Below are 26,480 nucleotides of genomic sequence, written 5' to 3' on the forward strand. Positions count from 1 at the left end.
ATAGGACTAAAATTTTACCCCATTTTTTCAAGCCGTGATTCTTGACACCACGGGAGTATTGACTGCCAATATAGCGTGTTATGCTAGTTGTGTGAGTGTATACTAATTTTACTTGCATCAGAAATATCTTATTCTTAGTTTTTTTCTCCATGTATTGAAATATTTATCCTCTCTCAAAACTATTTCTTGCATCAAACGAGTTTAAATATCGCCAGTGTATTCGCCATTACGCAAGCAGCCACCTGTTGACTTGGCGCGTGGTCAATGTTTGTTTAACAATTTTCGGTGTCAGAAGCATGCACCTGTTTTGTGTCGGACTTCACAGGGTGTTTTCAAATGCATGAAGATTAGCAATTATACTGATTTTATTAAACTTGATTACTTCATGTCCAGTTATGCAGTTAAACGTTATTGCTTTACATAGACACTGCTAAAAATATATCGATCATTTGTACATCTTGATATTGACCATATAAGACATACACACGTTTCTTCACAATTTTTATTTAACAACAATCAAAGAGTTTAACTATAATTAATCAATTAAATCATTTCTTTTGTTCCGATCACAAAATTAAAGAAATTGCGCATGGATTATAAAATTATCATGAAACATCGATATTTTGGGGGGAAATGGCGGCCCTGATTTGGCAATTTTTTGGGTGCGTGTTATACATAGGACCTGCTGTTTTTCCATCATTTTTTCTTCAACTTTGGGGGGTGCCTATTATACACGAGTGCGTGTTATACACGATACATTACGGTACATTTAAATACCACAGTTTAGTATACTTGATGAATACTGTAGATTCCTTATTTTAGACGAGTAATTAATTCCGCAATTCAACCGTTTTGCATCAAATCGCAAGAATATAAAATTGCAAATTCCAAACTGTAAGCATAGTTTCATTTAATCTACATACATGTATGTCTGAAAAATAAAAGCAAAATTTTAAAATCCCCATGATGTGCTTCTTGTGATTTTACGCGGAAATTAATTCCTCACATTTAATTAAGAATCTACAGTAACTTAAATCAGCTACATCTGCTATAACCAAAAGAATAACAATTCTGACCTCCTGTAGAAACATAAGCAGCACTTTGTGGGTGGGAGCCTGGACCTGCACGGTGTGTAGGAGGTGGTCCATGGTGATCTGGGACCTGTAGCGCCACACAGCCGCCACATTGTGGAGGCTGCTGGGGGAGGAATGCTCTGATGGAACGTCTATCTCAAACAACAGGCACAGCAGTGGGTCCGACCCTGTCAAAATCAGCAGTCAAATAATCATTTTCATTTAGTATAATCAAAAGAACAATATCTTAAGAATATCTCTAATTTACATGAAAGAATTACCATTTCGGAGGTATTTGTCTAGGTATATTTGTATGATATTAGACAAGGTTCAGTCTTTAAAATTCAAAGAGACAATTTCATACCCAATCTCTGATCATTGGCAAGCTTTTTATTCATGGTCTTCAGATCTTTTGTCATTTCCTAAAAGGAAAAAAAACACTTCAGATTAAAATTGAAATATGATTTTCATGACTTAAGAAAGCACTGATCATTTTAAATGTGGCAATGATACAGCAAAACTCTTCTAAATCAAAATATTATGAACTTGAGGATATAGCAAATTCATAATATACATGTACATGCATTTATTACTTTTATTCATGACAACTACAAAGGTTAAGCATTTACTCAAAATCTAAAATAAAGTGCCTTTGCAATAGTTTTTGGATTGCAGAAGATTCTAAACAATTTTGCTTTATCCATCAACATGTTATATCCATGCTTATTAATAAAAAAACTTTACTGTTAGTACAATATATCTTGGACTGATACCTGGAGAACCGGTGACAAATAGGTTTTTGCAAAATCTTCTTCCCATTTCTTTCTAGCTGCCTTGTTGGCCAAAACACATATATCTTGATTCAGTTGACCACCTGAAATGTGGAAAGTATTAAAGATGAGAGAGAGAGAGAGAGAGAGAGAGAGAGAGAGAGAGAGAGAGAGAGAGAGAGAGAGAGGGGTTCTTTACAATCTTTACAAAGAGACAAAACAACACTTCCTATTTTCAATATTTGATCCACCCCATACCAACATAGTTCCTTTCCCCAGACTTTACCTCTATATTTGCTAATCATGTCTCTGCAGATACTGTGTATAAGGATATAGACATCGTCCACACTCCTCCCTACGGCTCTCTGAATGGTCAGCAGGTCTTTTTCTATGTGTGCCAACAAAAAGGGCAGCACATCATTATCATTCAGGTCTGGCTTTATCAGACTTTGGATGGCCTGAAGATTTCAAAAACAATATTATTTATACGTAGAGTTTATTCAATAAATAAATATGCATGCTAAAATTCTAGGTTAGTCAAAAAATTAATTGATTCATAAATGTTTCTTATCTACTATTTGTACTCTTTGCATGTGACTTCTGAGGAATCTGACCTGTTGATTGATACTGGCCCCTAGATACATGGCCATGTGAGTGAAGAGTCGTACAATGGCACACTCAATGGGAGAGAGTCCTCTCTCAGGGCTGGCAACTGGTTGTCTCCCCTCCGCCCGACCCAACACATGTCCTGTAGCAGTCTGGTCTAGCCTAAGAAATAAACAACAAATTCTGATGATGATATACGTTTATTTAAATATAGATATGAACAATTTGTCAATTTTTTATTTAGAAACAATTGGTAAAATTGGTAAAATTGATTGAAAGAGATATCCCTTAAAGTATTGCAATTTATGCAAGATTATCTTTACAATTTCAGTCAAAAACATTCTACAAATCATGTGGACAGATGGACAAACCCTTGGTCCACTATATTGCCAGCACGTAGTTGGTACGACTGTCCCCCGATTTCCTGGCCGCAGTCCTTACACCTACCAACAGTGGCTGGCCGACCACACTGCAATAAACAAGATTCACAAACTTACCCATCATGCAACTGATTGTTGGCTATTAGTCGATGACCTTCACCTCCAATTTCTGCACCGCAATCCTTACAACGCCCGCGATAATATGGACGACCACACTACAATTCACAATCGATGACAATCATGTGAGCTATGGGGCCCTTATGTTTATAGCATTCAGTGTTTGAAAAGTGAACTTCCAACTTTGATCTTTTATGCAAGAGGTCTAGCTAACCCATGGGCAAAAAAATTCTATTATAAGCCTGACAACAAGCTGATAATTCATAAAAGATATTTCTATATAGTCATCATAAAAAATGATACAAAATATTTTATATCATTATAATAAGCTAAAGGAATATGCATTATGGAGAAAAGACGTTTCTATAATATTGCATACATAAAAAGGGTGCATAATAAATCAAACTAAATTAATTCAACCTATTCAGTAATTTTGACATTGATTAATTGACTTTGATGTAATTCTTAAGTTGAACTCAATCTTCAGAATGTTTTAGTGCAAACTGTATAGAAAACCCACTAGAGCCTATACTATGAATATATGTACCACGGTTTAGTAATTAATTTTTTTTGGGGGGGGGGGGATAAATGGTTTACAATGATGTGACTTCATATGTTGTCTCCAATTTTTTTAACTGAGAAAACAGGACACAAAAGTGGTATGTACAAACAGAAAGTCATGATCCCTCCCCTATCGGTCCCCTCCCTAAAACAAATGGAGAATACTAGTAAATAGTTTGTCTAATTTCTTATATAAGAAATATTTGCATTCATTAATGGAACCAATTAACACAAACTTTATTAAGAGACACATTTTCACATCATATGCAAGGTCATTCTAAATGGCGTGGGGAGTGGGGGGGGGGGCAGCTTCTTTAATTTGCTCCTGTTAACAAGACGAGAAATTAAGACATGAAACTTCCTGATAATTAAGACACCAGAAATAGAATATATTGTATACAAAGTAGACAAAGCCCACACAAAACAGAAGACAAAACAGATACAAGCAGAAATAGTTACGTTAGAATCTTCTGGAAATGTTAGGGATTTAAAAGTGTGGAGAATATATAAATACGGTACTACAGAAACTGGAGTGTGGTCATCACATATCATAAATAATTTAATACATGAATATGCTGAACTATTATTAAATAAATTTAGAAATGCATTTCAAAGTTACCACAGAAAAACAAAATACATTTTGAAAATAAGTTTATGCTGTCTGCAAGAAATTTGCTGATAGAAAAAAAAACACCAAGGCACACACAGGTAAAGAGTTAAATGTCTCAATGCATTTACTACATGTACTCACATTTCCAATCACATATGGATGGCCATTTGGACAACCTATGGAAAAGATAAGAAATTTGTGGACATGGGTTATGTTTCCTTCTAAGCTCACTTGGACTGAATGATAAACTGAATCTTTCTGATCAAAAGTTAAAAACCAAAGGCTTTGATGTCATTTTTGCTGAATTAATGAACAGATCTACGGTAAATCAAACTTTGAACATAACTAGAGGTACTGTGAGCAAGCTCACAATTGATACCCCCCGCTAAGAAAAATCATAACTCATGTATTTTTTCTATTATAGAAAATATTGAATGAATCTATTTCATCGTCCATTTTCTATAAATAACAACTGCTCTATTTTTTAAAAACTGTTAATGCTTATATGAGTACACAAACCAATTTCTATTCTTTAAATTCCATTTTAGTTCAAGTTAACTGTTAATGCATGAGGACATTTGCATCCTAATGTTAACAAACATGACTCAAATCAAACGAAATTCCAATTTTGAATTATTGGTATACTGAGCCCGATTTTTTTTTTAACAATGACCTTGAACTTCCTCAATTGACCTTTGGTCAAGGTCATGACATACTCTCAGGTTATAAGCATTCTAGATGTGAATTAAGAACTTCCAATATTTGTCCATTAGAAAGATATGGACTGGACACGAGTTTTATACTTTTCTGCAAGTGACCTTGGCCTTGCCCAAATGACCTTGGGTCAAGGTCATGACAAACCCTTATCTTATAAGCAATCTTTGTGTGAACTGAGAACTTCCAATGTTTCTCCAGAAGAAAGATATGGACCTGACAAGAATTTTGCACTTTTTTCTGCCATTGACCTTGACCTTGTCCAAATGACCTTGGGTCAAGGTCATGACACATCCTTAGGTCATAAGCAATCTTTGTGTGAAGTAAGAACTTCCAATGTTTCTCCATTAAAAAGATATGGACAGGACACGAATTTTGCAATTTTTTCTGTCAGTGACCTTGACCTTGGCTTAATGACCTTGGGTTAAGGTCATGACACACCCTTAGGTCATTAGCAATCTTTGTGTGAAGTTAAAACTTCCAATGTTTCTCCATAAGAAAGATATGGACCGGACACGAATTTTGCACTTTTTCTGTTGGTGACCTTGACCTTGCCCGAATGACCTTGGTTCAAGGTCATGACACACCCTTAGGTCATAAGCATTCTTTGTGTGAAGTTAGAACTTCTAATGTTTCTCCATAAGAAAGATATGGACCGGACACGAATTTTGCACTTTTTCTGCCAGTGACCTTGACCTTGCCCGAATGACCTTGGTTCAAGGTCATGACACACCCTTAGGTCATAAGCAATCTTTGTGTGAAGTAAGAACTTCTAATGTTTCTCCATAAGAAAGATATGGACCGGACACGAATCGAACAGACAGACGGACAGACGGACGGACGGACGGACGGACGGACGGACAGACGGACGGACGGACAAGGTGATTCCTATATACCCCCCCAAACTTTGTTTGCGGGGGGTATAATAAACACTAAACAGTTACTGTATTTACAAGAATATTATAAAACATTATTTTACTTACGATAAAATACTGGATTTTCATCACCTCCCCGTCTGGCTGCCAACAAAGCTTCCTTTATTTCAGCAACATCATCTTGTGGCATAGTTGGTAGAAAGGAGTTCTGTAGGTCAAGATAATAATTGCATTTTCAGTTGGTCAATGTGGATTGAGATGTGGGTTACACCATTTCTTACAGACCTGATTGTTTAGCCATTAATATCTTAAAGGATTCTACAGAATTTAGATTTTAAACCTCCCTCACTCTAGCTTAACATAAATGAAATTTTGCAGAGTCTGCAAGCAGAGCTGAGAAGAGAAATACTAGCCTAAGAGCATTTTTCTTTTATCCCATCTTTGTGAAGAAATGAAACATGATATCAGAACTCAGTTATTGCAGTTATTGCAGAATACAGAGCCTCCCTCTAAAATAAGGTCTTTGTACTTGAAAGATACATGTGCAATATACATGTATCACTGACTGAACACAGTTTCCCTGTCCACCCACCTGCATGTCCCCTGGCTGTTGGACCAGTCTGTTGAGTGGTTCCACCAGTGTCCTCTCCTCTGGGATCTCCAGCAGGGTGATGAAGAAATGGTTCAGTAGACACACGGTACTCTGGTGGCCCAGGTCCATCCCCTCCTGTACAGTCAGCTGGGGGTTCCTCCTCCATACAGCATTTCTACACAGTGCAGCCGGAAGATCAGTCTAAAGGAATATAAATATAAACTTTATTTGTCTTATAGAAAAACATTATATAGTAATCATTTAGCAAAACTATTAAACCTAACTTCCTTAAACAAATAATTCAACAATTATCATGATCATACCTGATTGGTAAACAATGGGTGCTGAGACAAGAACTGCTGCAATTGTTCCACTGCCTAATAATTTAGAAATAAAATTTAAATAGCAAATCTCTGTTGGATGCAATAGGCACATACAAATGTTGACATTGGGGGAACATTTGCATACAATATTCTGATTCATTAAATCCTTACAGCTGGAGTGACTCTTCTTTTGTTTTCAGGATACAGATAACACATAGTTATTTCTCTCATCACAGCTAGAAGGACCAGGGTTCTCTTCTGATAATCTGGTAGCTGGACAGCCTGACAAAAAGATTTTTATGATCATAATCATACTTAGTCTAGTATTATTTTTGTGTTTATTTCTATTTACTCTTATATCAACATAATTAATACAACGTGTATGTAATCTATAAAAAATTAAGATGAAAAGACCTGGATAGCTGCATCAAAGATGTCCATGTTCTGTCCTAGAGCTGCCTGTGTCAGCTTTTCTCTCAGCTCCTTGTACTGGTCCCCACATACGATGAATCGGTCACTGCACTCAACAATCTGACAATACACAATTTATCCATAAGCCCTCTTTGCATTTACTATCTTATTCAATGAATTCATAGCACCAAGATTTTTAACAAAGACTTCTAGGTAAGTACAAATGTACCTCATTTTTCTGCAGCTCTGGTACACTCAGCCAGCGTACAGTGGTGGCATCAGTTGTCTTACAGATCTTCTGGTAAGTCTCCACTCCAAAGCAGCGACACAGGTGTTTGATTAGAAACAGTCTAATCAAGATAATAAAAAAAATACTATTTTATATACCTTCGTAGGAATGGTCTGCAATGCATTAAAACACACTTACTCTCTTTGAAGAAAAAAAATGAATACATCTAAATTAAAATTTATACTAGTACATACAAATATCATTTATTAAATATATAGACCTAAATTAACTTCTATATATTTCATTTCACCATTTAAATACTGAACATACTACTGATTTCATAGAAACTCATTAAACAAACTCTTAAAATCAGATTAGTTCATATAAACTTCATACTTTGGCTGCCTTGAGCCACACTCATCACAGATTCTCCCTGCTGCATCTAGAAGCTTCCTTATCTGCTGGCTGTGTTTGATTGATTTCTCCACCAGTAACTTGTGGAGAACCTCTGCTACAACAGTCAGTCCAAACCGGGTCTGTGCCATACAGTACAGCTTCTCCACATCCAGCCCCTCTCTCACCACAGAACCCACGTCAAGCTGCAACATCTGGGTAGCCATTTTGATTTTGGACTTCATTGGGTCTGTGCTCTTGGCAATGTCATGATGGAAGGAGTCCTTAGAAAATTAAAGGATAACAGTTTTAAAGCCTACTGGTCAGAGTGGTATTCGTTTTATCATATTGAAAATTTTCCCAAAGTAACTTTTAATCTTACTTTTAGTCTCATCCAAATATAATTTGAGAGAAAGAGAGAAAAAATTTTCATCTCAGGGAAAGAATGAATTACTGTGGAATCACCATTGTTCATGGGAGACCAATGTTCATGGTTTTCATGCGTAATTCTTGCCCATCAATTTACACCTCTACGAACTTAAATGCATGCAATCATTTGTTTAATTTTTATTAAAATTATCCCGAACTTGCTAACAATGAAATTACGTTCCCACAATTAAACCAGGCAAATTTGGCTACCCACATAGACCTCCATGAATAAAAATGATTCCACAGTACCAATTAAATCTTTTTTACCTCTAAGCACTGAATAATCAAAAGACAAAGGTCAACCATTTTCTCTTCATTTTCTTTCAGTGACATCAAATCCTCTGCTTGTTGCAAATACATCCCTAAGTACTGCTGTACTTGTATGGAGCTGTAGGTTAAACATTGTTCTAAGTGGAGTCTTATTTTAAATGAATGAAATTGAGAAATGAGAATGCAGCTTAATTAATTGACACAGTCAACAAGATCACAAGTGAATTAAGAATCTAACCAAGGTCTATTTGAATACTGTAGACATATTTTTTTCCACGGGGTCATAATTCTGCGGAATCACAATATCAATTTAATCCGCGGGTAAAAATTTACGGGATTCTTTGAATGAAAAAAAAATCATTGGAATAATTATTATTAAATTTAGTTCTGAGCGATTATTACCGAAAATTTGTCCAACTTTGGACTTAAATTGTAAGAACTGTTCACAGTGAACAGTAATTATCGGTTGTGCACTGGTCGGTAGTCATTAGTTAGCCGTCAAGATGTTACGACGCTGGCTAAAAACATCTTGTGAAACACCACATCGTTTAAATTATGAGTTGATCAGTTCTATCAATTAAAAGTCAGAGCACAAAGGGATCTAAAAATTGCAGTAAAAACACGGGTCTTAGCGTGTAGTTAATTGGGTCATTGAATGATAGACCCACTTGGGGCTATTTGTCGTCTGACACGTGCCGATATCTCAAGCTGGGAGAAGTTTAAATTTCATGCAAGTAAATTTACAGAAAATTCAAATCTTTAGGAGATTAAATTATTTATTATGTGAATTCTCAATACAAATTTGTTTGACAGTTTGCATAGATAAAAATGATATACATTGGGTACACGTATATGCAAGTGTTATATAATGTAGTAACTTCCGTTTATCCTTATTCATGTAATGCAATTTCAAAATTTCATTCAAAAATGAACTTTAAGGACACTGGGAAAAAATTCCACGGAAAATTTGTGCCCGCGTTCATAGCGTAAATTAATACCACGTGGACAAAAGTACGTCTACAGTATTCCAACATGGTCAATTTGAAAAAATATTTGAACAGTCATGCAAAATAAACATCCTCACACTGAGGAGAAAAATCAACTAAGATCATGCAAAATTGAGCCAAACACTGACCTAGTCCTGAGCAAGTGTTGTAGGAGGAAGGACCGTAGGACTGGTGTAGGATCAATTCCTTCCTCAAACACAGACATCTCCTTACTGGCCATCCTTCCTCCCTGTCCTCTTCGAGCAGTGGCTGTGATGTAGGACATCAACTTCTGGACAACTTCACTGGACGGGGGCTCATCATCCGAGAAACAGAGCTGAGATACAAGGTCCATAAAGAAACTGTTGCACCGACGTTTGAAAATATTCAACTTCCGAAACTTTAGCCTGAAATAAAAAAATTCTAGTAATCATATCACGTATCCCAATAGCTATTCTGAATGGAGTTCAAGAAAAAACTTGTATAAAGATACACCTTCAAATAATATCTTAAAAACTGCATGGTTTTTGTCAGTATACAGTTATATATTATTGCAAACCAACTTTTATCAGCCAGACAATATTCGGACATTTTTCACTGAGAAACCAACTTTTCAGACCAAGATTTTGAAATAACTTGAAACAAATACAAAACAATAAAGGACATGTTCATGGCAGAAATATTACAGTTCCTGCAAACCTTGTAAAAGTTTCCAGCTTATGAATTAAAATTGGTTTACATAATTATAAGTAGAAGACAAGAGTAACATGTGCAGGCACTGACTCTTCTGTGTTGTCTTGTCGTGGGTTGAAATGGGCGGGGATCTCAGTGTGACAGACAGGACACATCCCAGTTCCCAGGATTGTCAGGTCGTTGTAACATTTCACACAGATCAGGTCCTTGCAGGGAAGGTGTACAGGTCTCTCTGTGATCTCACTCTCACAAGCTCTACAGCTCTCCTGTCTCCTGCAAGTCATTTAAAAGGCAGCATTAGCTAAGAGTGCAGAAAACAAAGCTTTCCAAGGATAACTTTTTAAGAATAGGGATATTGGAGGAGTAAGGCCACTTTCAATCATAAAGAACTTGTAATGAATAACATTTTTCATGATTATGAGATGAAAAAATGTGCTAGCTCTAAAGTTCATCTTGTACGATAAACAGCTGGTAATTACTTATGATCAAGAGACTCATTGTGAAGTTTTTAACATATGAATAAGTATATTGATTTGGAGAGTGTGATGAAGAGGGGAAAAACAATATGTTCAACTTCATTGATGTACATACCCAAAAACTTTGGTGACAGAATTTTTCATGCATAATTTTAGGAATTTTTCCACCTTTTCCAAAGATTCTATGTTTTTGAAATCAACATTGTCCTTGAGCATCTAAAAATAAACAAAAACAAAATCTGCATGAATGTCTTCTAAAATTTTCAGATTTCAATATAAAATGCCTTTTAAAGATTACTGAATCAGGTTACAGGTGTCTAGCTGCAAATTAGGGGTACATTTGTAAATATTATGAGAATTCTTTTGTAATCTGTTCCCCTTTTTGCAATTTTATACATATACCTGAAGTTAATTATCAATAATTCAGTAAACTAATTAGCGAAATACTTATCCTTACCACCCATAAAGTCATCAGACGTTCCACAGGCATCACCTCATCAGAGCAGACATGTTGTAGGAACAACTTCATCACTACCACCTTAGTCCATACACACCTTGATACAAGCAATAATTATTATAATCTTGTATATTGAGGTAACAAAGACATCTAAATCCACAAATTTAAAATATTTTGAAAAGACAGATAAATATTTTTTCAAAAAAAATGCAAGTGAATATATACTGTGTGCAGTGTTATTTTCAAACTGTCCAATTTTTTGCCCTTCTACACTTGCAATTTCGCCCTGTCCTGAATTTGCCCAGACACAGTTGTGTTTATAAAGAAAATAATTTGAGACATCGAAATTTAAATCACTCTTTATATTTGGATTGAAATTCAAACAGTTTGTTGTATTTCAGTTGCAAAAAAAAAATTAAACCGGAGGGAATAATTTTGGAAATAGGAGTTAGCTTGTTTTCTCAAATCAACAACTTCTAAAATGAGTGTGGGTGAAATTTCATTGAAATGTTGATAAGATTATATTATTGTTTTATTCTAAATAATGCATCAGAGAGGGAAATGTTGCCAACAAATAACTATATAAAAATTATCAAAACTACTGAAAAACTTGAGAATATTGGGTTCAAATTACCTGGCCTCTTTGATTCCCTCCATACATCTCCTACCAAACTCCTCCACCGCTGTCTGGTGCCCCTCAGTCACAAACTGTCCCAGAATTCTCTCTACAACAGGTCGGTACTTGTGCACTTGTTTCTGCCAGAGTTGTCTGCCTTTCTGGTCAGTGAGGGAGTCTTTGTTTGGCTCAAGGGATTTCAACAGTAGGAACAACCCAAGGACATCCAGAGTCTGAAATTGTGAAAACACTCATAATCACATTAATTTTGCAGATGTTTCAATGAAGTAATATAAAAATCTAAGAGGTATCACTAAAATGATATGCTTCAAACAACAGAGCATTTTAAAAATAAAACTTGACCTTGTGAATGACATTTATCTTATCCTAAATATATGACCTTAAGTTTTAATTTCACCTAAAAAAAATTGTTATTAAATGACATCATAAAGGTTAAAGTGGCATGCAGATGAAGAGCTTTTTCTCTTATTACTAAATGCTTCTAACAATACATTTCCAAAGTTACTAAAAATCAGACTGACCAGTTCTTGGTCAGTGACCAGATAGAACTGAGCACTCTTCTTCTGGAACTCAATGATTCGCTCGCTGCAGCCGGGCCACACTCGCGTGATGCTGGCAAAGTTCCTGAGACGGGGCTCAGTTTTACTGTACACAGCGTGGATGGCCACAAAGTTCATGACAACACTAGATAGTCCTTCTCTGAATTCCATGTTTACTCCATTCAGTAAATTTTCACACACCAACTGAAAACCAAAGCCCTCATGTCTCGTTATAAATATCACTTACCAATATGGTAAAACTTTTTTTGTAATTTATAAAGCTGAAGTTTCAAATCAATAAAATATAATTAGAACACACCAATTTTTAGAATATTTTTTTTTAAATATATAAAAATATGACATAACTTTAGTAACTTAGGTTTATTTACATTAAATACTAATTAATGTCAATTTCCAATTAATAAATAATTATTTTACCTCATGCTCCTTTACACTGGTCACATGATACACCATATGAACAAAGTCACTGAGATAGGCCTTGACACAATCCATGATGTTGACCTCATGCTTTTGAAGAACTTTTCCTATTGGGGTGTTCTCCATAATGCCAGACACCCTCATAACACATTCTAGAACTGTCTCTGCGAAATTAAAGTTTTCATGATTTGAAATATATATAAAGTAGAAATATCATATAACAGAAAAATACTCAGAAAATTCTTGAAAATACAAAAGGGCAGACACAATGAATATGCAACATAGAATTTCATGCACTATGAGTTACATTTGAATAAAATTACTGGTACTCAAAGTGATGGCTTGTTTAGAACTATGATTTTTTGTAATACAGGCCCCCCAAAAGTAAATGTACTTGTTCTCAGGCACCGGCCACCACATTAGGTCAAATGCTGCTGCTTTGATTAATTTTATTGCAATTTAATACTGCTATTTTAAAAAAGGGCAATAACTCAATTTAGATTTTAAGTAAAATATGAAAATTGAGTTATTTCCCCTTGCAAATTTAAACCTTGCAATAAAAGTAAACAAGAGGCCCATGGGCCACATCGCTCACCTGAACAGCAGTTCCTTGTAACATTACATTTCGTAGCATATGCTTTTTCTATTTTAAACATTGAACCCCTTTCTGGGGACCCAGTAATGGACAACATAGGAATGAAAATGTGTAGCACTGCGGTGGGACCGCACGTACACAACCTGAAAAACTGAACGTAGAAGAGTTCCACTTCAAGAGGAATAACTCTCAGACTGTACAGAACATTAAGAAAGATAACTCTTGGTTCCACTACATTAGAGTTTACACAATTTGAGGATCCTTGCATAGTAATCTCACAAACTGTAGCATTATAGTTCTCGAGAAGAACTTTTTAAAAACATTTTCAATATATCTTTCTATGTTAAACTTTGAACCCCTTTTGGGGCCACAGTATTAGTCCAGTGCTAAAGTTTTAATTATTTGGAATCTACATTATTTAAGGATGCTTGCATAGTTATCTCACAAGCTGAAGCATTATAGTTCCCTAGAAAAAGATTTTTCAACATTTTCCCTCTATATTTCTATGCTAAACTTTGAACACCTCTTGGGCCCCAGTATTAGATTGAGGTCACGGCTTTTATAATTTCGAATCTACACTATTTGAGGGTGCTTACGTAGTTATCTGACAAATTGATGCATTGTAGTTCTCGAAAAGAAGATTTTTAAACATTTTCCATATATACCGGTACTTCTACATTTAACTTTAAACCCATCTTGGGTCCCTAGTATTAGTCCATGGGTCACTATTTTAAAACTGTCGAACCTTCATTATCCAAGGTTGTATGCATGATAGTAATCTCACAAATTGAAGCATTGTAGTTCTCGAGAAGAAGATTTTTTAACCTGTTACCTTTATATTTCTATAATAAACTTTGACCCCATCTTGGGGCCCCATTATTGGTCCGGGGGTCACGATTTTACGAATTAGGAATCTACATAAGCGAAGGATGCATGCATAGATATTCCACTAACTAAAACATTGTAGTTCTTGAGAAGAAAATTTTTAAACTTTTCCTTTGTTTTTAAAATGTTTAAATTTTGAACCCCTCTTGGTGCCCATCAATTGTCCGGGAGTTACAATTTTTTGAATCTACATTATTTAAGGATGTACATGTATGCATAGTAATATCCCAAACAGTTGCACGATGGTTCTTGAGAAGATTTTAAAACGTTTTCCTATAAATGTTAAAATCTAAACCCCTCCTGGGGCCCCAGTTTTGTTCGGGGGTCACGATTTTTACAATCTTCACTATATATACAACCTTTTGTGTATGTATTGGCATTTTTGGTGAAGTGGTTCTTGAGAAGAAAATTTTTAAACATTTTTCATATGTAGTTCTATGTTAAATTTTGATCCCCGCCTGGGGCCCCAGTTTTGGTCCGAGGGTCACGATTTTTACAATTGAGAATCTTCACTATGTATACAAGCTTTTGTGTAAATATTGGCATTTCTGGTGCAGTGGTTCTTGAGAAGAAGATTTTTTAAACATTTTCCTATGTATTTCTATGTTAAACTTTGAACCCCGCCTGGGGCCCCAGTTTTGGTCCGAGGGTCACGATTTTTACAATTTAGAATCTTCACTATATATACAAGCTTTTGTGTATGTATTGGCATTTCTGGTGCAGTGGTTCTTGAGAAGAAGATTTTTTAAACATTTTCCTATGTATTTCTATGTTAAACTTTGAACCCCGCCTGGGGCCCAAGTTGTGGTCCGAGGGTCACAATTTTTACAATTTAGAATCTTCACTTTATATACAAGCTTTTGTGTAAATATTGGCATTTCTGGTGCAGTGGTTCTTGAGAAGAAGATTTTTTAAACATTTTCCTATGTATTTCTATGTTAAACTTTGAACCCCGCCTGGGGCCCCAGTTTTGGTCCGAGGGTCACAATTTTTACAATTTAGAATCTTCACTATATATACAAGCTTTTGTGTAAATATTGGCATTTCTGGTGCAGTGGTTCTTGAGAAGAAGATTTTTTAAACATTTTCCTATGTATTTCTATGTTAAACTTTGAACCCCGCCTGGGGCCCCAGTTTTGGTCCGAGGGTCACGATTTTTACAATTTAGAATCTTCACTATGTATACAAGCTTTTGTGTAAATATTGGCATTTCTGGTGCAGTGGTTCTTGAGAAGAAGATTTTTTAAACATTTTCCTATGTATTTCTATGTTAAACTTTGAACCCCGCCTGGGGCCCCAGTTTTGGTCCGAGGGTCACGATTTTTACAATTTAGAATCTTCACTTTGTATACAAGCTTTTGTGTAAATATTGGCATTTCTGGTGCAGTGGTTCTTGAGAAGAAGATTTTTTAAACATTTTCCTATGTATTTCTATGTTAAACTTTGAACCCCGCCTGGGGCCCCAGTTTTGGTCCGAGGGTCACGATTTTTACAATTTAGAATCTTCATTATACATACAAGCTTTTGTGTAAATATTGGCATTTCTGGTGCAGTGGTTCTTGAGAAGAAGATTTTTTAAACATTTTCCTATGTATGTCTATATATGTTAAACTTTGAACCCCGCCTGGGGCCCCAGTTTTGGTCCGAGGGTCACGATTTTTACAATTTAGAATCTTCACTATATATACAAGCTTTTGTGTAAATATTGGCATTTCTGGTGCAGTGGTTCTTGAGAAGAAGATTTTTTAAACATTTTCCTATGTATTTCTATTTTAAACTTTGAACCCCGCCTGGGGCCCCAGTTTTGGTCCGAGTGTCACGATTTTTACAATTTAGAATCTTCACTTTGTATACAAGCTTTTGTGTAAATATTGGCATTCCTGGTGCAGTGGTTCTTGAGAAGAAGATTTTTTAAACATTTTCCTATGTATTTCTATGTTAAACTTTGAACCCCGCCTGGGGCCCCAGTTTTGGTCCGAGGGTCACGATTTTTACAATTTAGAATCTTCACTATGTATACAAGCTTTTGTGTAAATATTGGCATTTCTGGTGCAGTGGTTCTTGAGAAGAAGATTTTTTAAACATTTTCCTATGTATTTCTATGTTAAACTTTGAACCCCGCCTGGGGCCCCAGTTTTGGTCCGAGGGTCACGATTTTTACAATTTAGAATCTTCACTTTGTATACAAGCTTTTGTGTAAATATTGGCATTTCTGGTGCAGTGGTTCTTGAGAAGAAGATTTTTTAAACATTTTCCTATGTATGTCGATATATGTTAAACTTTGAACCCCGCCTGGGGCCCCAGTTTTGGTCCGAGGGTCACGATTTTTACAATTTAGAATCTTCATTATACATACAAGCTTTTGTGTAAATATTGGCATTTCTGGTGCAGTGGTTCTTGAGAAGAAGATTTTTTAAACATTTTCCTATGTATGTCTATATATGTTAAACTTTGAACCCCGCCTGGGGCCCAAGTTGTGGTCCGAGGGTCACAATTTTTACAATTTAGAATCTTCACTTTATATACAAGCTTTTGTGTAAATATTGGCATTTCTGGTGCAGTGGTTCTTGAGAAGAAGATTTTTTAAACATTTTCCTATGTATTTCTATGTTAAACTTTGAACCCCGCCTGGGGCCCCAGTTTTGGTCCGAGGGTCACAATTTTTACAATTTAGAATCTTCACTTTGTATACAAGCTTTTGTGTAAATATTGGCATTCCTGGTGCAGTGGTTCTTGAGAAGAAGATTTTTTAAACATTTTCCTATGTATTTCTATGTTAAACTTTGAACCCCGCCTGGGGCCCCAGTTTTGGTCCGAGGGTCACGATTTTTACAATTTAGAATCTTCACTATGTATACAAGCTTTTGTGTAAATATTGGCATTTCTGGTGCAGTGGTTCTTGAGAAGAAGATTTTTTAAACATTTTCCTATGTATTTCTATGTTAAACTTTGAACCCCGCCTGGGGCCCCAGTTTTGGTCCGAGGGTCACGATTTTTACAATTTAGAATCTTCACTTTGTATACAAGCTTTGTGTAAATATTGGCATTTCTGGTGCAGTGGTTCTTGAGAAGAAGATTTTTTAAACATTTTCCTATGTATGTCTATATATGTTAAACTTTGAACCCCGCCTGGGGCCCCAGTTTTGGTCCGAGGGTCACGATTTTTACAATTTAGAATCTTCATTATACATACAAGCTTTTGTGTAAATATTGGCATTTCTGGTGCAGTGGTTCTTGAGAAGAAGATTTTTTAAACATTTTCCTATGTATGTCTATATATGTTAAACTTTGAACCCCGCCTGGGGCCCCAGTTTTGGTCCGAGGGTCACGATTTTTACAATTTAGAATATTCACTATATATACAAGCTTTTGTGTAAATATTGGCATTTCTGGTGCAGTGGTTCTTGAGAAGAAGATTTTTTAAACATTTTCCTATGTATTTCTATGTTAAACTTTGAACCCCGCCTGGGGCCCCAGTTTTGGTCCGAGTGTCACGATTTTTACAATTTAGAATCTTCACTTTGTATACAAGCTTTTGTGTAAATATTGGCATTCCTGGTGCAGTGGTTCTTGAGAAGAAGATTTTTTAAACATTTTCCTATGTATTTCTATGTTAAACTTTGAACCCCGCCTGGGGCCCCAGTTTTGGTCCGAGGGTCACGATTTTTACAATTTAGAATCTTCATTATACATACAAGCTTTTGTGTAAATATTGGCATTTCTGGTGCAGTGGTTCTTGAGAAAAAGATTTTTTAAACATTTTCCTATGTATTTCTATTTTAAACTTTGAACCCCGCCTGGGGCCCCAGTTTTGGTCCGAGTGTCACGATTTTTACAATTTAGAATCTTCACTTTGTATACAAGCTTTTGTGTAAATATTGGCATTTCTGGTGCAGTGGTTCTTGAGAAGAAGATTTTTTAAACATTTTCCTATGTATTTCTATGTTAAACTTTGAACCCCGCCTGGGGCCCCAGTTTTGGTCCGAGGGTCACGATTTTTACAATTTAGAATCTTCATTATACATACAAGCTTTTGTGTAAATATTGGCATTTCTGGTGCAGTGGTTCTTGAGAAGAAGATTTTTTAAACATTTTCCTATGTATGTCTATATATGTTAAACTTTGAACCCCGCCTGGGGCCCCAGTTTTGGTCCGAGGGTCACGATTTTTACAATTTAGAATCTTCACTATATATACAAGCTTTTGTGTAAATATTGGCATTTCTGGTGCAGTGGTTCTTGAGAAGAAGATTTTTAAAGACATGCACCCTATTCTCACTGTTTCGCAATTATCTCCCTTTTGAAAAGGGCTGTGCCCTTTATTTTAACAATTTATAATTCCCTTTCCATAAGGATGCTTTGTACCAAATTTGGTTAAATTTGGCCCAGTGGTTTTTGAGAAGAAGTTGAAAATGTGAAAAGTTTACAGACGGACAGACAGACAGACGGACGGACGGACGGACGGACGGACGGACGACGGACAACGGGTGATCAGAAAAGCTCACTTGAACCTTCGGTTCAGGTGAGCTAAAAATAAAATACCTGTTTGCTTCATTAAATTTTTAACTTTTTGGTCCTGAGAACAAATAATGGCCTTATAAGGTGAGCAAAGTGTATTAAATGTTGTGGAGAATGTCAATATTTTTCTCTGTGACTAGAGTATTATCATTTACTCATCGTCAAATATCATTCTGGCAAAATGACTAACTGATCTTTGTCCCGTCCACTAAGATGATCAGATCCAAGCACATACACCATCTGTAATATGGTTATAATCTCAGTTTCCCAAACTTACCATGTTTTTCAACATTTTGTGACGTCCTCAGGATTCGGTCAATCAGTCTGTAAATCAGCCAAGAAAATGGCATCAAAGCATTAAATTTGAGGCCGTCACAACCTGTTCCTTTCACAATGACCTCAGGAAGTTCCTCTTGCTTTTTGGGGGACACCACCATAGAATACTCAATCTGAGTGGCTGATGGTTTGTTGATTATTTCCAGCCATAGTATGTGCTCCCAAGAACCTGGCTCTTTTTGAATCAGGAGGTCAAGGTTACTGTTGGTGTCCAGTTGAGCAATGATGCCAGCCAAAATGGGGGAAAGTTTCTCTATAATGCACTGATTTCTAGCTTTCCTGCAAAATCAAAATTTAAAGACTAAATTCAGTGCATTTCATGATAGTTACACAGATTAAACATTGTGTGGGCAAAGTAAAAATATCAATATCATTAATCTTTTAAACCATCTACATTTCTATATAATTTATCTGAGTACCTAAATGTGCCAGCCCTGTTTATACAGTCCCTCTTGGTGGCCTCAGCATACAGCCAGCTCTCTGCTGATTGCCCCATGGTTTCCTCTTTCTCCTTCATTAAGGCTGCAAGATGTCGTCCTATTCCTCGCATGAAGGTCAATTTTTCTCCTGAAAAAATAATTAACTGATGAGAAATTTCACTCAAACTGGGATTTATACTTTCATTCTTATGAAATCTCATGAAAATATAACATCATGGAAGGCAATCTATGGCAAAAACAGGACCCCTGTACATACCCTTTGTATCTTGATTAAGCAACTCCAGCAAGATTTTCACTCTCTCGGTTGTCCTCTCTGAATCCTCGGGGTCTTTCACCATTGCTAGAGCTGGACGGGCCGTCAACTTGATGAAGAGGGCAATATCCACCTTCCTCTCCACATGGACTTGTCCTGTGTGTTCCACCATGTCACCAAAGTCATGTGGATACACATCTTGACTCTCCATCATTTCCACCTCTCCAGACTCCTGGATTGGTTGATTGTCACCTCTACCCTCCCAGTCCATGTCCTCTGTGTCCCCTCCACCGGCCCGACCGGTCGCGTTCTCCAGTAATGTCCCGACACTCTTGTTCCTCATCTCCATGACGCTGGGCATTTTGTCACTGTCTGGACGGAGATCATCAATGTGAACAGAATGCCATAGACCACACTAAAGGGATTAGATATCAGAAAATCATTATCTATAAATTGTCAATCACAATTCTCTTTACTTTTTCTTGAAAGCACACCTGACCATCTGCAAATTACATTTCTTTTGACTTCTATCTCCAGGGCTTGATAATTTGAGTCACAACAAACTTTATCTGAAATCATGAGAAAACTTTACCTGGAACCCCGTGAATCCTCCCCCTGCTACTCGGGGTAGATGGATGATGAAGACGATGTGTGTTTTCCCGATCTTTCTGTCTGCCACCTGTTGGAGTTGATCTAACACACAATACTGAGCACAGGCCACCAGGCTGGCGTTCTCGTTCCCACTGTCACACTGGACAATCAACAGGGACTCCTCCTCCAGCTCTCTCTCAAAGCTCTGCCTGCAGAAGAAGTGCTCTTTAATTTACTTATCAAATAAGTAATGAATATTAAATGTTGTTTGATTTATTACAATGCTTTAAAACCATGCAAAGCTTAATTGTTTAAAATGCAGATGTTTTTCATTTAATCTCGCCCACCAGCCTTTGAATACCAACACATAAACAATCTAACACACTAACTGAAAAACATTCTACACACACAAAATTCCCTCTGATACAAGTTGGACAAATAGGATATGAAAAGCAGCTGATATATTCAAACAACTTACCTGACTTGTCTACAGAACTGCAGCTCCAACAACTTACTTGACTTGTTTGCAGATCTGCTGCTCTAACAACTTACTTGACTTGTCTAAAGATCTGCTGCTTTGAAAATTTACTTAACTTGTCTACAGATCTGCTGCTCTGCCAACTTACTTGGCTTGTCTACAGAACTGCTGCTCCAACAATTTACTTGTCAACAGATTTGCTGTTTTGACAACTTACTTGACTTGTCTACAGAACTGACTACTTACTTGACTTGATTACAGAACTGCAGCTCCAACAACTAACTTGACTTGTCTACAGATCTGCTGCACCAACAACTTACCGTAATGTCTCGTGTATAATACGCACTCGTGTATAATACGCACCCCCAAAGTTGACAAAAAAATGGCGAAAAAACAGCAGGTCCTATGTATAACACGCACCCCAAAAATAGCGAAATCAACGGCTCCCATTTTCCCCCAAACTATCGATGTTTCATGTTAATTTTATAATCCATGCGCAATTTCTTTAATTTTGAGATCGGAACATAGCACAGACGATGAAAATCGACGGCCGCCATTTTCCCAAATAACTATCGATGTTTAATGATAATTTTTTAACCTAAGCGTAATTACTGTAATTTTGTGATCGGAACATGGCCTAAGCGATATTAGAGTCAAAGTTCTTACAATTTTAATTAAAAAGGACGGCATGATTTACATGGGCGGTATCAAATATCATTTGACACTTCGTAAAGAGTTTCTTACAACATCGGAGAAGTAGAAGATCATCATACGTAGAGAAGAACGGCAACCGAGCTTAGTGCTTAAAAGTAATAATGTTTGCAGACATAAACCAGAAATGATTTAATTCATTTATTATAGTCAAACCCTTTGATTGTTGTTTAAATAAACATTGTGAAGAAACGTATGTATGTCGTATATCGTCATTATCAAGTCGTTTAAATGATCGATGTAATTTTAGCAGTGTCTATGTAAAGCAATAACGTTTAACTGCATAACGGGACACAAAGTAATTAAGTTTAATAAAATCAGAATAATTGCTTATCGACACCCTATGAAGTCCGACACGAGAGAGGTGCATGCTTCTGACACCGGAAATTGTTAAACAAACATTGACCACGCGCCGAGTCAACAGGTGGCTGCTTACGTAATGGCGAATACACTGGTGATATTTAAACTCGTTTGATGCAAGAAATAGTTTTAAGAGAGGATAAATATTTCAATACAAGGGGAAAAAAAACAACAAAGAATAAGGTATTTCTGATGCAGTAAATTTAGTATACATTCATTCAATTTGCATAACACGCTATATCGGCAGTCACTACTCCCGTGGTATCAAGAATCACGGCTTGAAAAAATGGGGTACAATTTTTGTCCTATGTATAACACGCACCCCCACTTTTGATCAAATTTTGGCTGAAAAAAAGTGCGTGTTATACACGCGACATTACGGTACTTGACTTGTCTGCAGATCTGCTGCTCGAACAACTTACTTGACTTGTCTACAGATCTGCTGCTTTGACAACTAACTTAACTTGTCCAAGGTCTGCTGCTTTGACATCTTACTTGACTTGTCTACAGAACTCACAACTTACTTGACTTGTCTACAGAACTGCTACTCTGCCAACTTACTTGACTTGTCTACAGAACTGACTACTTGACTTGTCTACAAAACTGACAACTTACTTGACTTGTCTACAGAACTGCTGCTCTGTGTCAAATGACTGCAGAGTCAGGAGTGTGATCTGTGGTCTGGGAATGTGTAGGTACTGAGACAGGTCCGACACGTCCACCGTGGTGATCAGCTTGGAGTGGGTGGTCACCTATTAAATTGGGAATATGTCTTTACCAAATATAGAGGAACCAAAATTGTCACCTTTTTAATCTGTTTAAAATCCACTCCAAATATGGTAATTTAAAGATGTTGACACAACTGATTACATGCTATTCGAAAGCATGTCAGTTTACAAAACTAGCTAGATTTTTCACTCTACTTTATATATTGCTATTTCTCAACTTATGGAGAACAAACATTAAATACTATGCAGTAATCATAGTGTTTATATTCATATCAGAATAATCAATAATTGCAAAATGTATGCATTATGGATGACATACATGTACCCATCCTAATATTGCCAAATACCTGTAATTATGAATGTCTGCCTTAAACAAAGATATCAATTACCTGTTCATAAAGCCCTTCACTGTCTTCAGTCCTGATTTTCTGGTCAAGATAATACAGTAGGTTGTCATGCTTTTGTTGTTGGTAGTAAGTATTTTCAACAAATGCAAAGTCATCGGGTAAGAGTTTATTTCGTGCTCTGAGCACACCATCAGGTGTTGCACACCACAGCAGGATCTCCTTAGCTGCCCTCAGTACCTGTATAAAAGATAACATAAAAACACACTTAAAGGGACATGGTCACGATTTTGGTCAAATTTTATTTTCTGTTTTTATTATTTGCAATGCTTTAGGAATGCATTTCTAATGATCAAATGAAATTTGGGTGCCAGTCGTTGAGTTTTATGCAAGATACAGGGCTTACAATTCTTCGTCATGTAAACAAGGCTTGTGCCCTGTTTTTGTTTAAGTAGGTTCAATATACCAGAAAAAATCTTTTTAAAGCTCGTTTGTCTATCTTATTATTCATTTTAAGCATAAATAAACAGTTCCTAACGATGAACACATTCATTTTAAGTCTAAAACTGGAATTTTCACTTCAACATTCAAAATGTAAACAAACGCTTTGTTTACATTGCGAAGAATTGTAAGCTCTATAACTCGCTTATGACTCAACAAATGACACTCAAATTTTGGTTGCCTATTAAAAATGCCTTACTGAAGCATTGTAAACATCAAAATCGAAAAAATAATTTTTGACTAAAACCGTGACCATGCCCCTTTAAATGCATGTCCAATCAAGACACTTTCTGACAACATTACTGTCTTTGACCTTTTCCTTTACCTCTGTCTCCATGTCCTCTAGATCAACATCTGTAAATTTCTGGCTGACCAACAATATGATTGAAGCACAGGTGTCAGCATGGTACCCCATGAACACATCTCCCAACTTGTCTTCTGAAGTCTTTATCCTGTTTAAAGAAAATCTTTGTAGTAAACTAAATATGAGGCCCATGGGCAACATTGCTCACCAGATTAACAGTACAAGTCACTTTGTATCATAAATAAATTTCAGAAGAAACTTTTCTCAGAGTTTTCTATTTATATTTCTATGTTGAAATTAACATCCTTCCTGAGAACCTAATATTCGTGGGATGTCATGGTTTTGAACAAGTTAGAATCTACACATACATAGAAACTACATTTTTAAATAATTATTGGCATTTCTGTTGCATTGGTTCTTTAAAAGAATGTTCTTTTAAAGACACAATATTTTCAGGAAGGTTCTTTATATTTTCTCTGTTATAATAGAAAGTGAATCTTTTTTGGAACAATTAAAATTTGCTTTCAACAAAGGATAAATTGTGTCAAGTTTAGTTGAAATTTGATGTTTAGTTCTAGGGATTAAAAAATAAGGAAAGTGTCTGACCGACATAACTTCAGACAAATGGGCTGAAATTCACAAAGAGTTTTATTAAAAGTTTCACATATAGAGTACAACCACAAATATATTATTCCGTTTTTTAAAGCAATAATTGAGCATGATTGAAAGATTTTAAAAAAAAAAAAACCTTTTGTATGTGGGAGTTGATGACTTGATGAACTGTTCAGCCCATTTCTCTAGCTTCTGAGCTAGACGGACCTGGACTTTAGACAACATGGTGGAAATATTGAGGAAGTGTTTCTCTAGTCTGTTGATCAGAGGGATGGGGAACTTGCTGTAGACTATCTCCTTCTCAGCAACAACTATCAGCCTAGTGAGGGAGAACAAAAATCAGTTCAATTGGTTATTCCTATCCAGTAGAAACTTCAAACACGAGAAAAACTGCAATGTACCTGAATTTCTTGTGAACTCTACATTTGACTCGGTGAGTTCCCAATCCCAGGTCAACATATCTCTCACCTCCAAAGTACACATAATACTGAAAAAGGAGTATATAGTTGTTATTAGTGACCTTGTGTGATATTTGGTATTTTCCATGATATTTTATCATATAAATTTCCATCAAGTATTGTGTCTAAAAATGTCAAATTTTGATTATCAATGCACAGTGCAAGAAAAGGAAGCAAGAATGATGTAATAACCTACATTACACACATAATTGTAGATGTAGAAATATTAATTAGACATAACTAAAGATATCAAGCATTAATTATTAGTACTGAAACAGTCCCAATTGGCTGCATATGACAGTAACACAAAGATTTACTTCTACAATAAATCTATTTAACTGGGATGTTTATTCCTTATCTGTAAAACAATTCACAGTCTCAATGGGATTGAAATATCATCAGAATAGTTGCATGTATATTGTTAGCAACACCCTTGCTAAGCAAGGTTATAAACAGTAGCCTGTATTTACCTGATTGAGTGCGTCATACAGACTCTCGTACAGATTCTCCAAGTTCAGTAGGACCACCGTGTTCCCCGTCTCCATACACACCTTGATACGGTTGATGTTTCTACACACCTGTTGCAAAATATTTCCTAGTCAGTTTCAACATGGACACAGAACTTTTTTTAAATCTTATTTTTGAATTAATGAAATTATCATCAAGACTTTTAAATTCAGACTACTACATTCACATATCTTACACTTTAGTAGGTTGGATTTTTCAAATTTTAGACTGAAACTTGATTCACCCTGGATAAATAATACTATTTTACATAAAATCTTTATTTATTTTATATGTCATATTAAAGTAAAAACTTCACAATGACAAATTTCAGAGGACAAGCCATAACCTGTGTGTATTCCTGGTCGCTAGGGAAACTGCTTCCAAATATGGTGATGGCATTCTTCATTGTCAAGATCTTCTGCTGTAACACTGTCAGGGCTCCGTAATTCTCCGTCAGAAGCAGCAGGTACCTCGTGTCACTGAGAAAAAGATTATAGAGTTATTTTTATCTAAAATTTGTCTAATGTTTAATCATGCGAGTACACATTGCAGATGCAGCCTGTTATTTCATTATAATAGTAGTGTACACATTTTTCATACAAAATCAAATATTCTAGCTGAACTTTTCAAGCTTTGATCTTAATTTGATCTTCAGACACTCAGTATATCTTAAATCCTTTAAATCTATTCTTACTACTGATTAATGGATGGAATTTAAGAATTTGTGGTTGACAATCATATGCTAACCAGTCGTCCCATCGATTTGTTTAATGTCATAACCCATTCTTACATTGTTACTATTGTCTTGTGTAACATGAAAAATGTATCAAACTCTCTTTCTTTTGTTTTAAACAAACTCATTTTGGTGTTTTATGAACTAAATAGAAGCTTAAAGGCACTGAGTGATGATAAATATCAAACAATTCATCATCTACCTGCCTGAATTAGTTTTGGCTAGAAGTAATACAGTACTACATGTTAGTATTTTAACTGTAATCACCTGTCCACTCCATCTCCCTTCAGACATGCTTCAATCAGACCAGCTGGACTAATGTCAGGATCATCCGCGTTTGACTGAAATTTAAGATGTTCAATCATGAACAAGTGCAACCTTCTATGTATCAAATTGGAGCTATACAATTATTTAAAGTCAAGCCTTCCCCTAGTAATGAGATTTGTGCTCTTCTCTTCAATGTGATGTAGAACTCGGATATCAGATAGAACCCTACTCAGTAGAGCTGGTAACCTTTATAAAAACATGGGTTTTTTTGCAAGGTACAC

General features: G+C 36.0%; 1 protein-coding gene across 1 annotated transcript in view; it reads right to left on the reverse strand.

The window, feature by feature from the left end:
• LOC128182966 (E3 ubiquitin-protein ligase rnf213-alpha-like) overlaps positions 1 to 26,480 on the reverse strand; it is an 80,155-nt gene that overhangs the window by 4,919 nt on the left and 48,756 nt on the right. The window contains exons 52-85 of the mRNA XM_052851746.1: positions 26,200 to 26,273; positions 25,546 to 25,678; positions 25,163 to 25,270; positions 24,636 to 24,721; positions 24,371 to 24,553; positions 23,644 to 23,770; positions 22,863 to 23,057; positions 22,361 to 22,497; positions 20,198 to 20,405; positions 19,609 to 20,020; positions 19,332 to 19,479; positions 18,854 to 19,191; positions 12,580 to 12,743; positions 12,124 to 12,345; positions 11,600 to 11,814; positions 10,966 to 11,062; positions 10,624 to 10,724; positions 10,123 to 10,305; positions 9,489 to 9,746; positions 8,351 to 8,471; positions 7,658 to 7,938; positions 7,262 to 7,382; positions 7,036 to 7,152; positions 6,793 to 6,903; positions 6,622 to 6,675; positions 6,299 to 6,499; positions 5,815 to 5,914; positions 4,259 to 4,293; positions 2,821 to 2,918; positions 2,458 to 2,611; positions 2,130 to 2,301; positions 1,847 to 1,947; positions 1,438 to 1,495; positions 1,077 to 1,261 (exon numbers count right to left, since the gene is read on the reverse strand). Of these exons, the coding sequence (XP_052707706.1) occupies positions 1,077 to 1,261; positions 1,438 to 1,495; positions 1,847 to 1,947; positions 2,130 to 2,301; positions 2,458 to 2,611; positions 2,821 to 2,918; positions 4,259 to 4,293; positions 5,815 to 5,914; positions 6,299 to 6,499; positions 6,622 to 6,675; positions 6,793 to 6,903; positions 7,036 to 7,152; positions 7,262 to 7,382; positions 7,658 to 7,938; positions 8,351 to 8,471; positions 9,489 to 9,746; positions 10,123 to 10,305; positions 10,624 to 10,724; positions 10,966 to 11,062; positions 11,600 to 11,814; positions 12,124 to 12,345; positions 12,580 to 12,743; positions 18,854 to 19,191; positions 19,332 to 19,479; positions 19,609 to 20,020; positions 20,198 to 20,405; positions 22,361 to 22,497; positions 22,863 to 23,057; positions 23,644 to 23,770; positions 24,371 to 24,553; positions 24,636 to 24,721; positions 25,163 to 25,270; positions 25,546 to 25,678; positions 26,200 to 26,273 (5,298 nt within the window). The remainder of the gene's footprint in view (positions 1 to 1,076; positions 1,262 to 1,437; positions 1,496 to 1,846; positions 1,948 to 2,129; positions 2,302 to 2,457; positions 2,612 to 2,820; positions 2,919 to 4,258; positions 4,294 to 5,814; positions 5,915 to 6,298; positions 6,500 to 6,621; positions 6,676 to 6,792; positions 6,904 to 7,035; positions 7,153 to 7,261; positions 7,383 to 7,657; positions 7,939 to 8,350; positions 8,472 to 9,488; positions 9,747 to 10,122; positions 10,306 to 10,623; positions 10,725 to 10,965; positions 11,063 to 11,599; positions 11,815 to 12,123; positions 12,346 to 12,579; positions 12,744 to 18,853; positions 19,192 to 19,331; positions 19,480 to 19,608; positions 20,021 to 20,197; positions 20,406 to 22,360; positions 22,498 to 22,862; positions 23,058 to 23,643; positions 23,771 to 24,370; positions 24,554 to 24,635; positions 24,722 to 25,162; positions 25,271 to 25,545; positions 25,679 to 26,199; positions 26,274 to 26,480) is intronic.

This window comes from Crassostrea angulata, chromosome 5, assembly GCF_025612915.1.
Source record: "Crassostrea angulata isolate pt1a10 chromosome 5, ASM2561291v2, whole genome shotgun sequence".
Taxonomy (NCBI): Eukaryota; Metazoa; Mollusca; class Bivalvia; order Ostreida; family Ostreidae; genus Magallana; species Magallana angulata.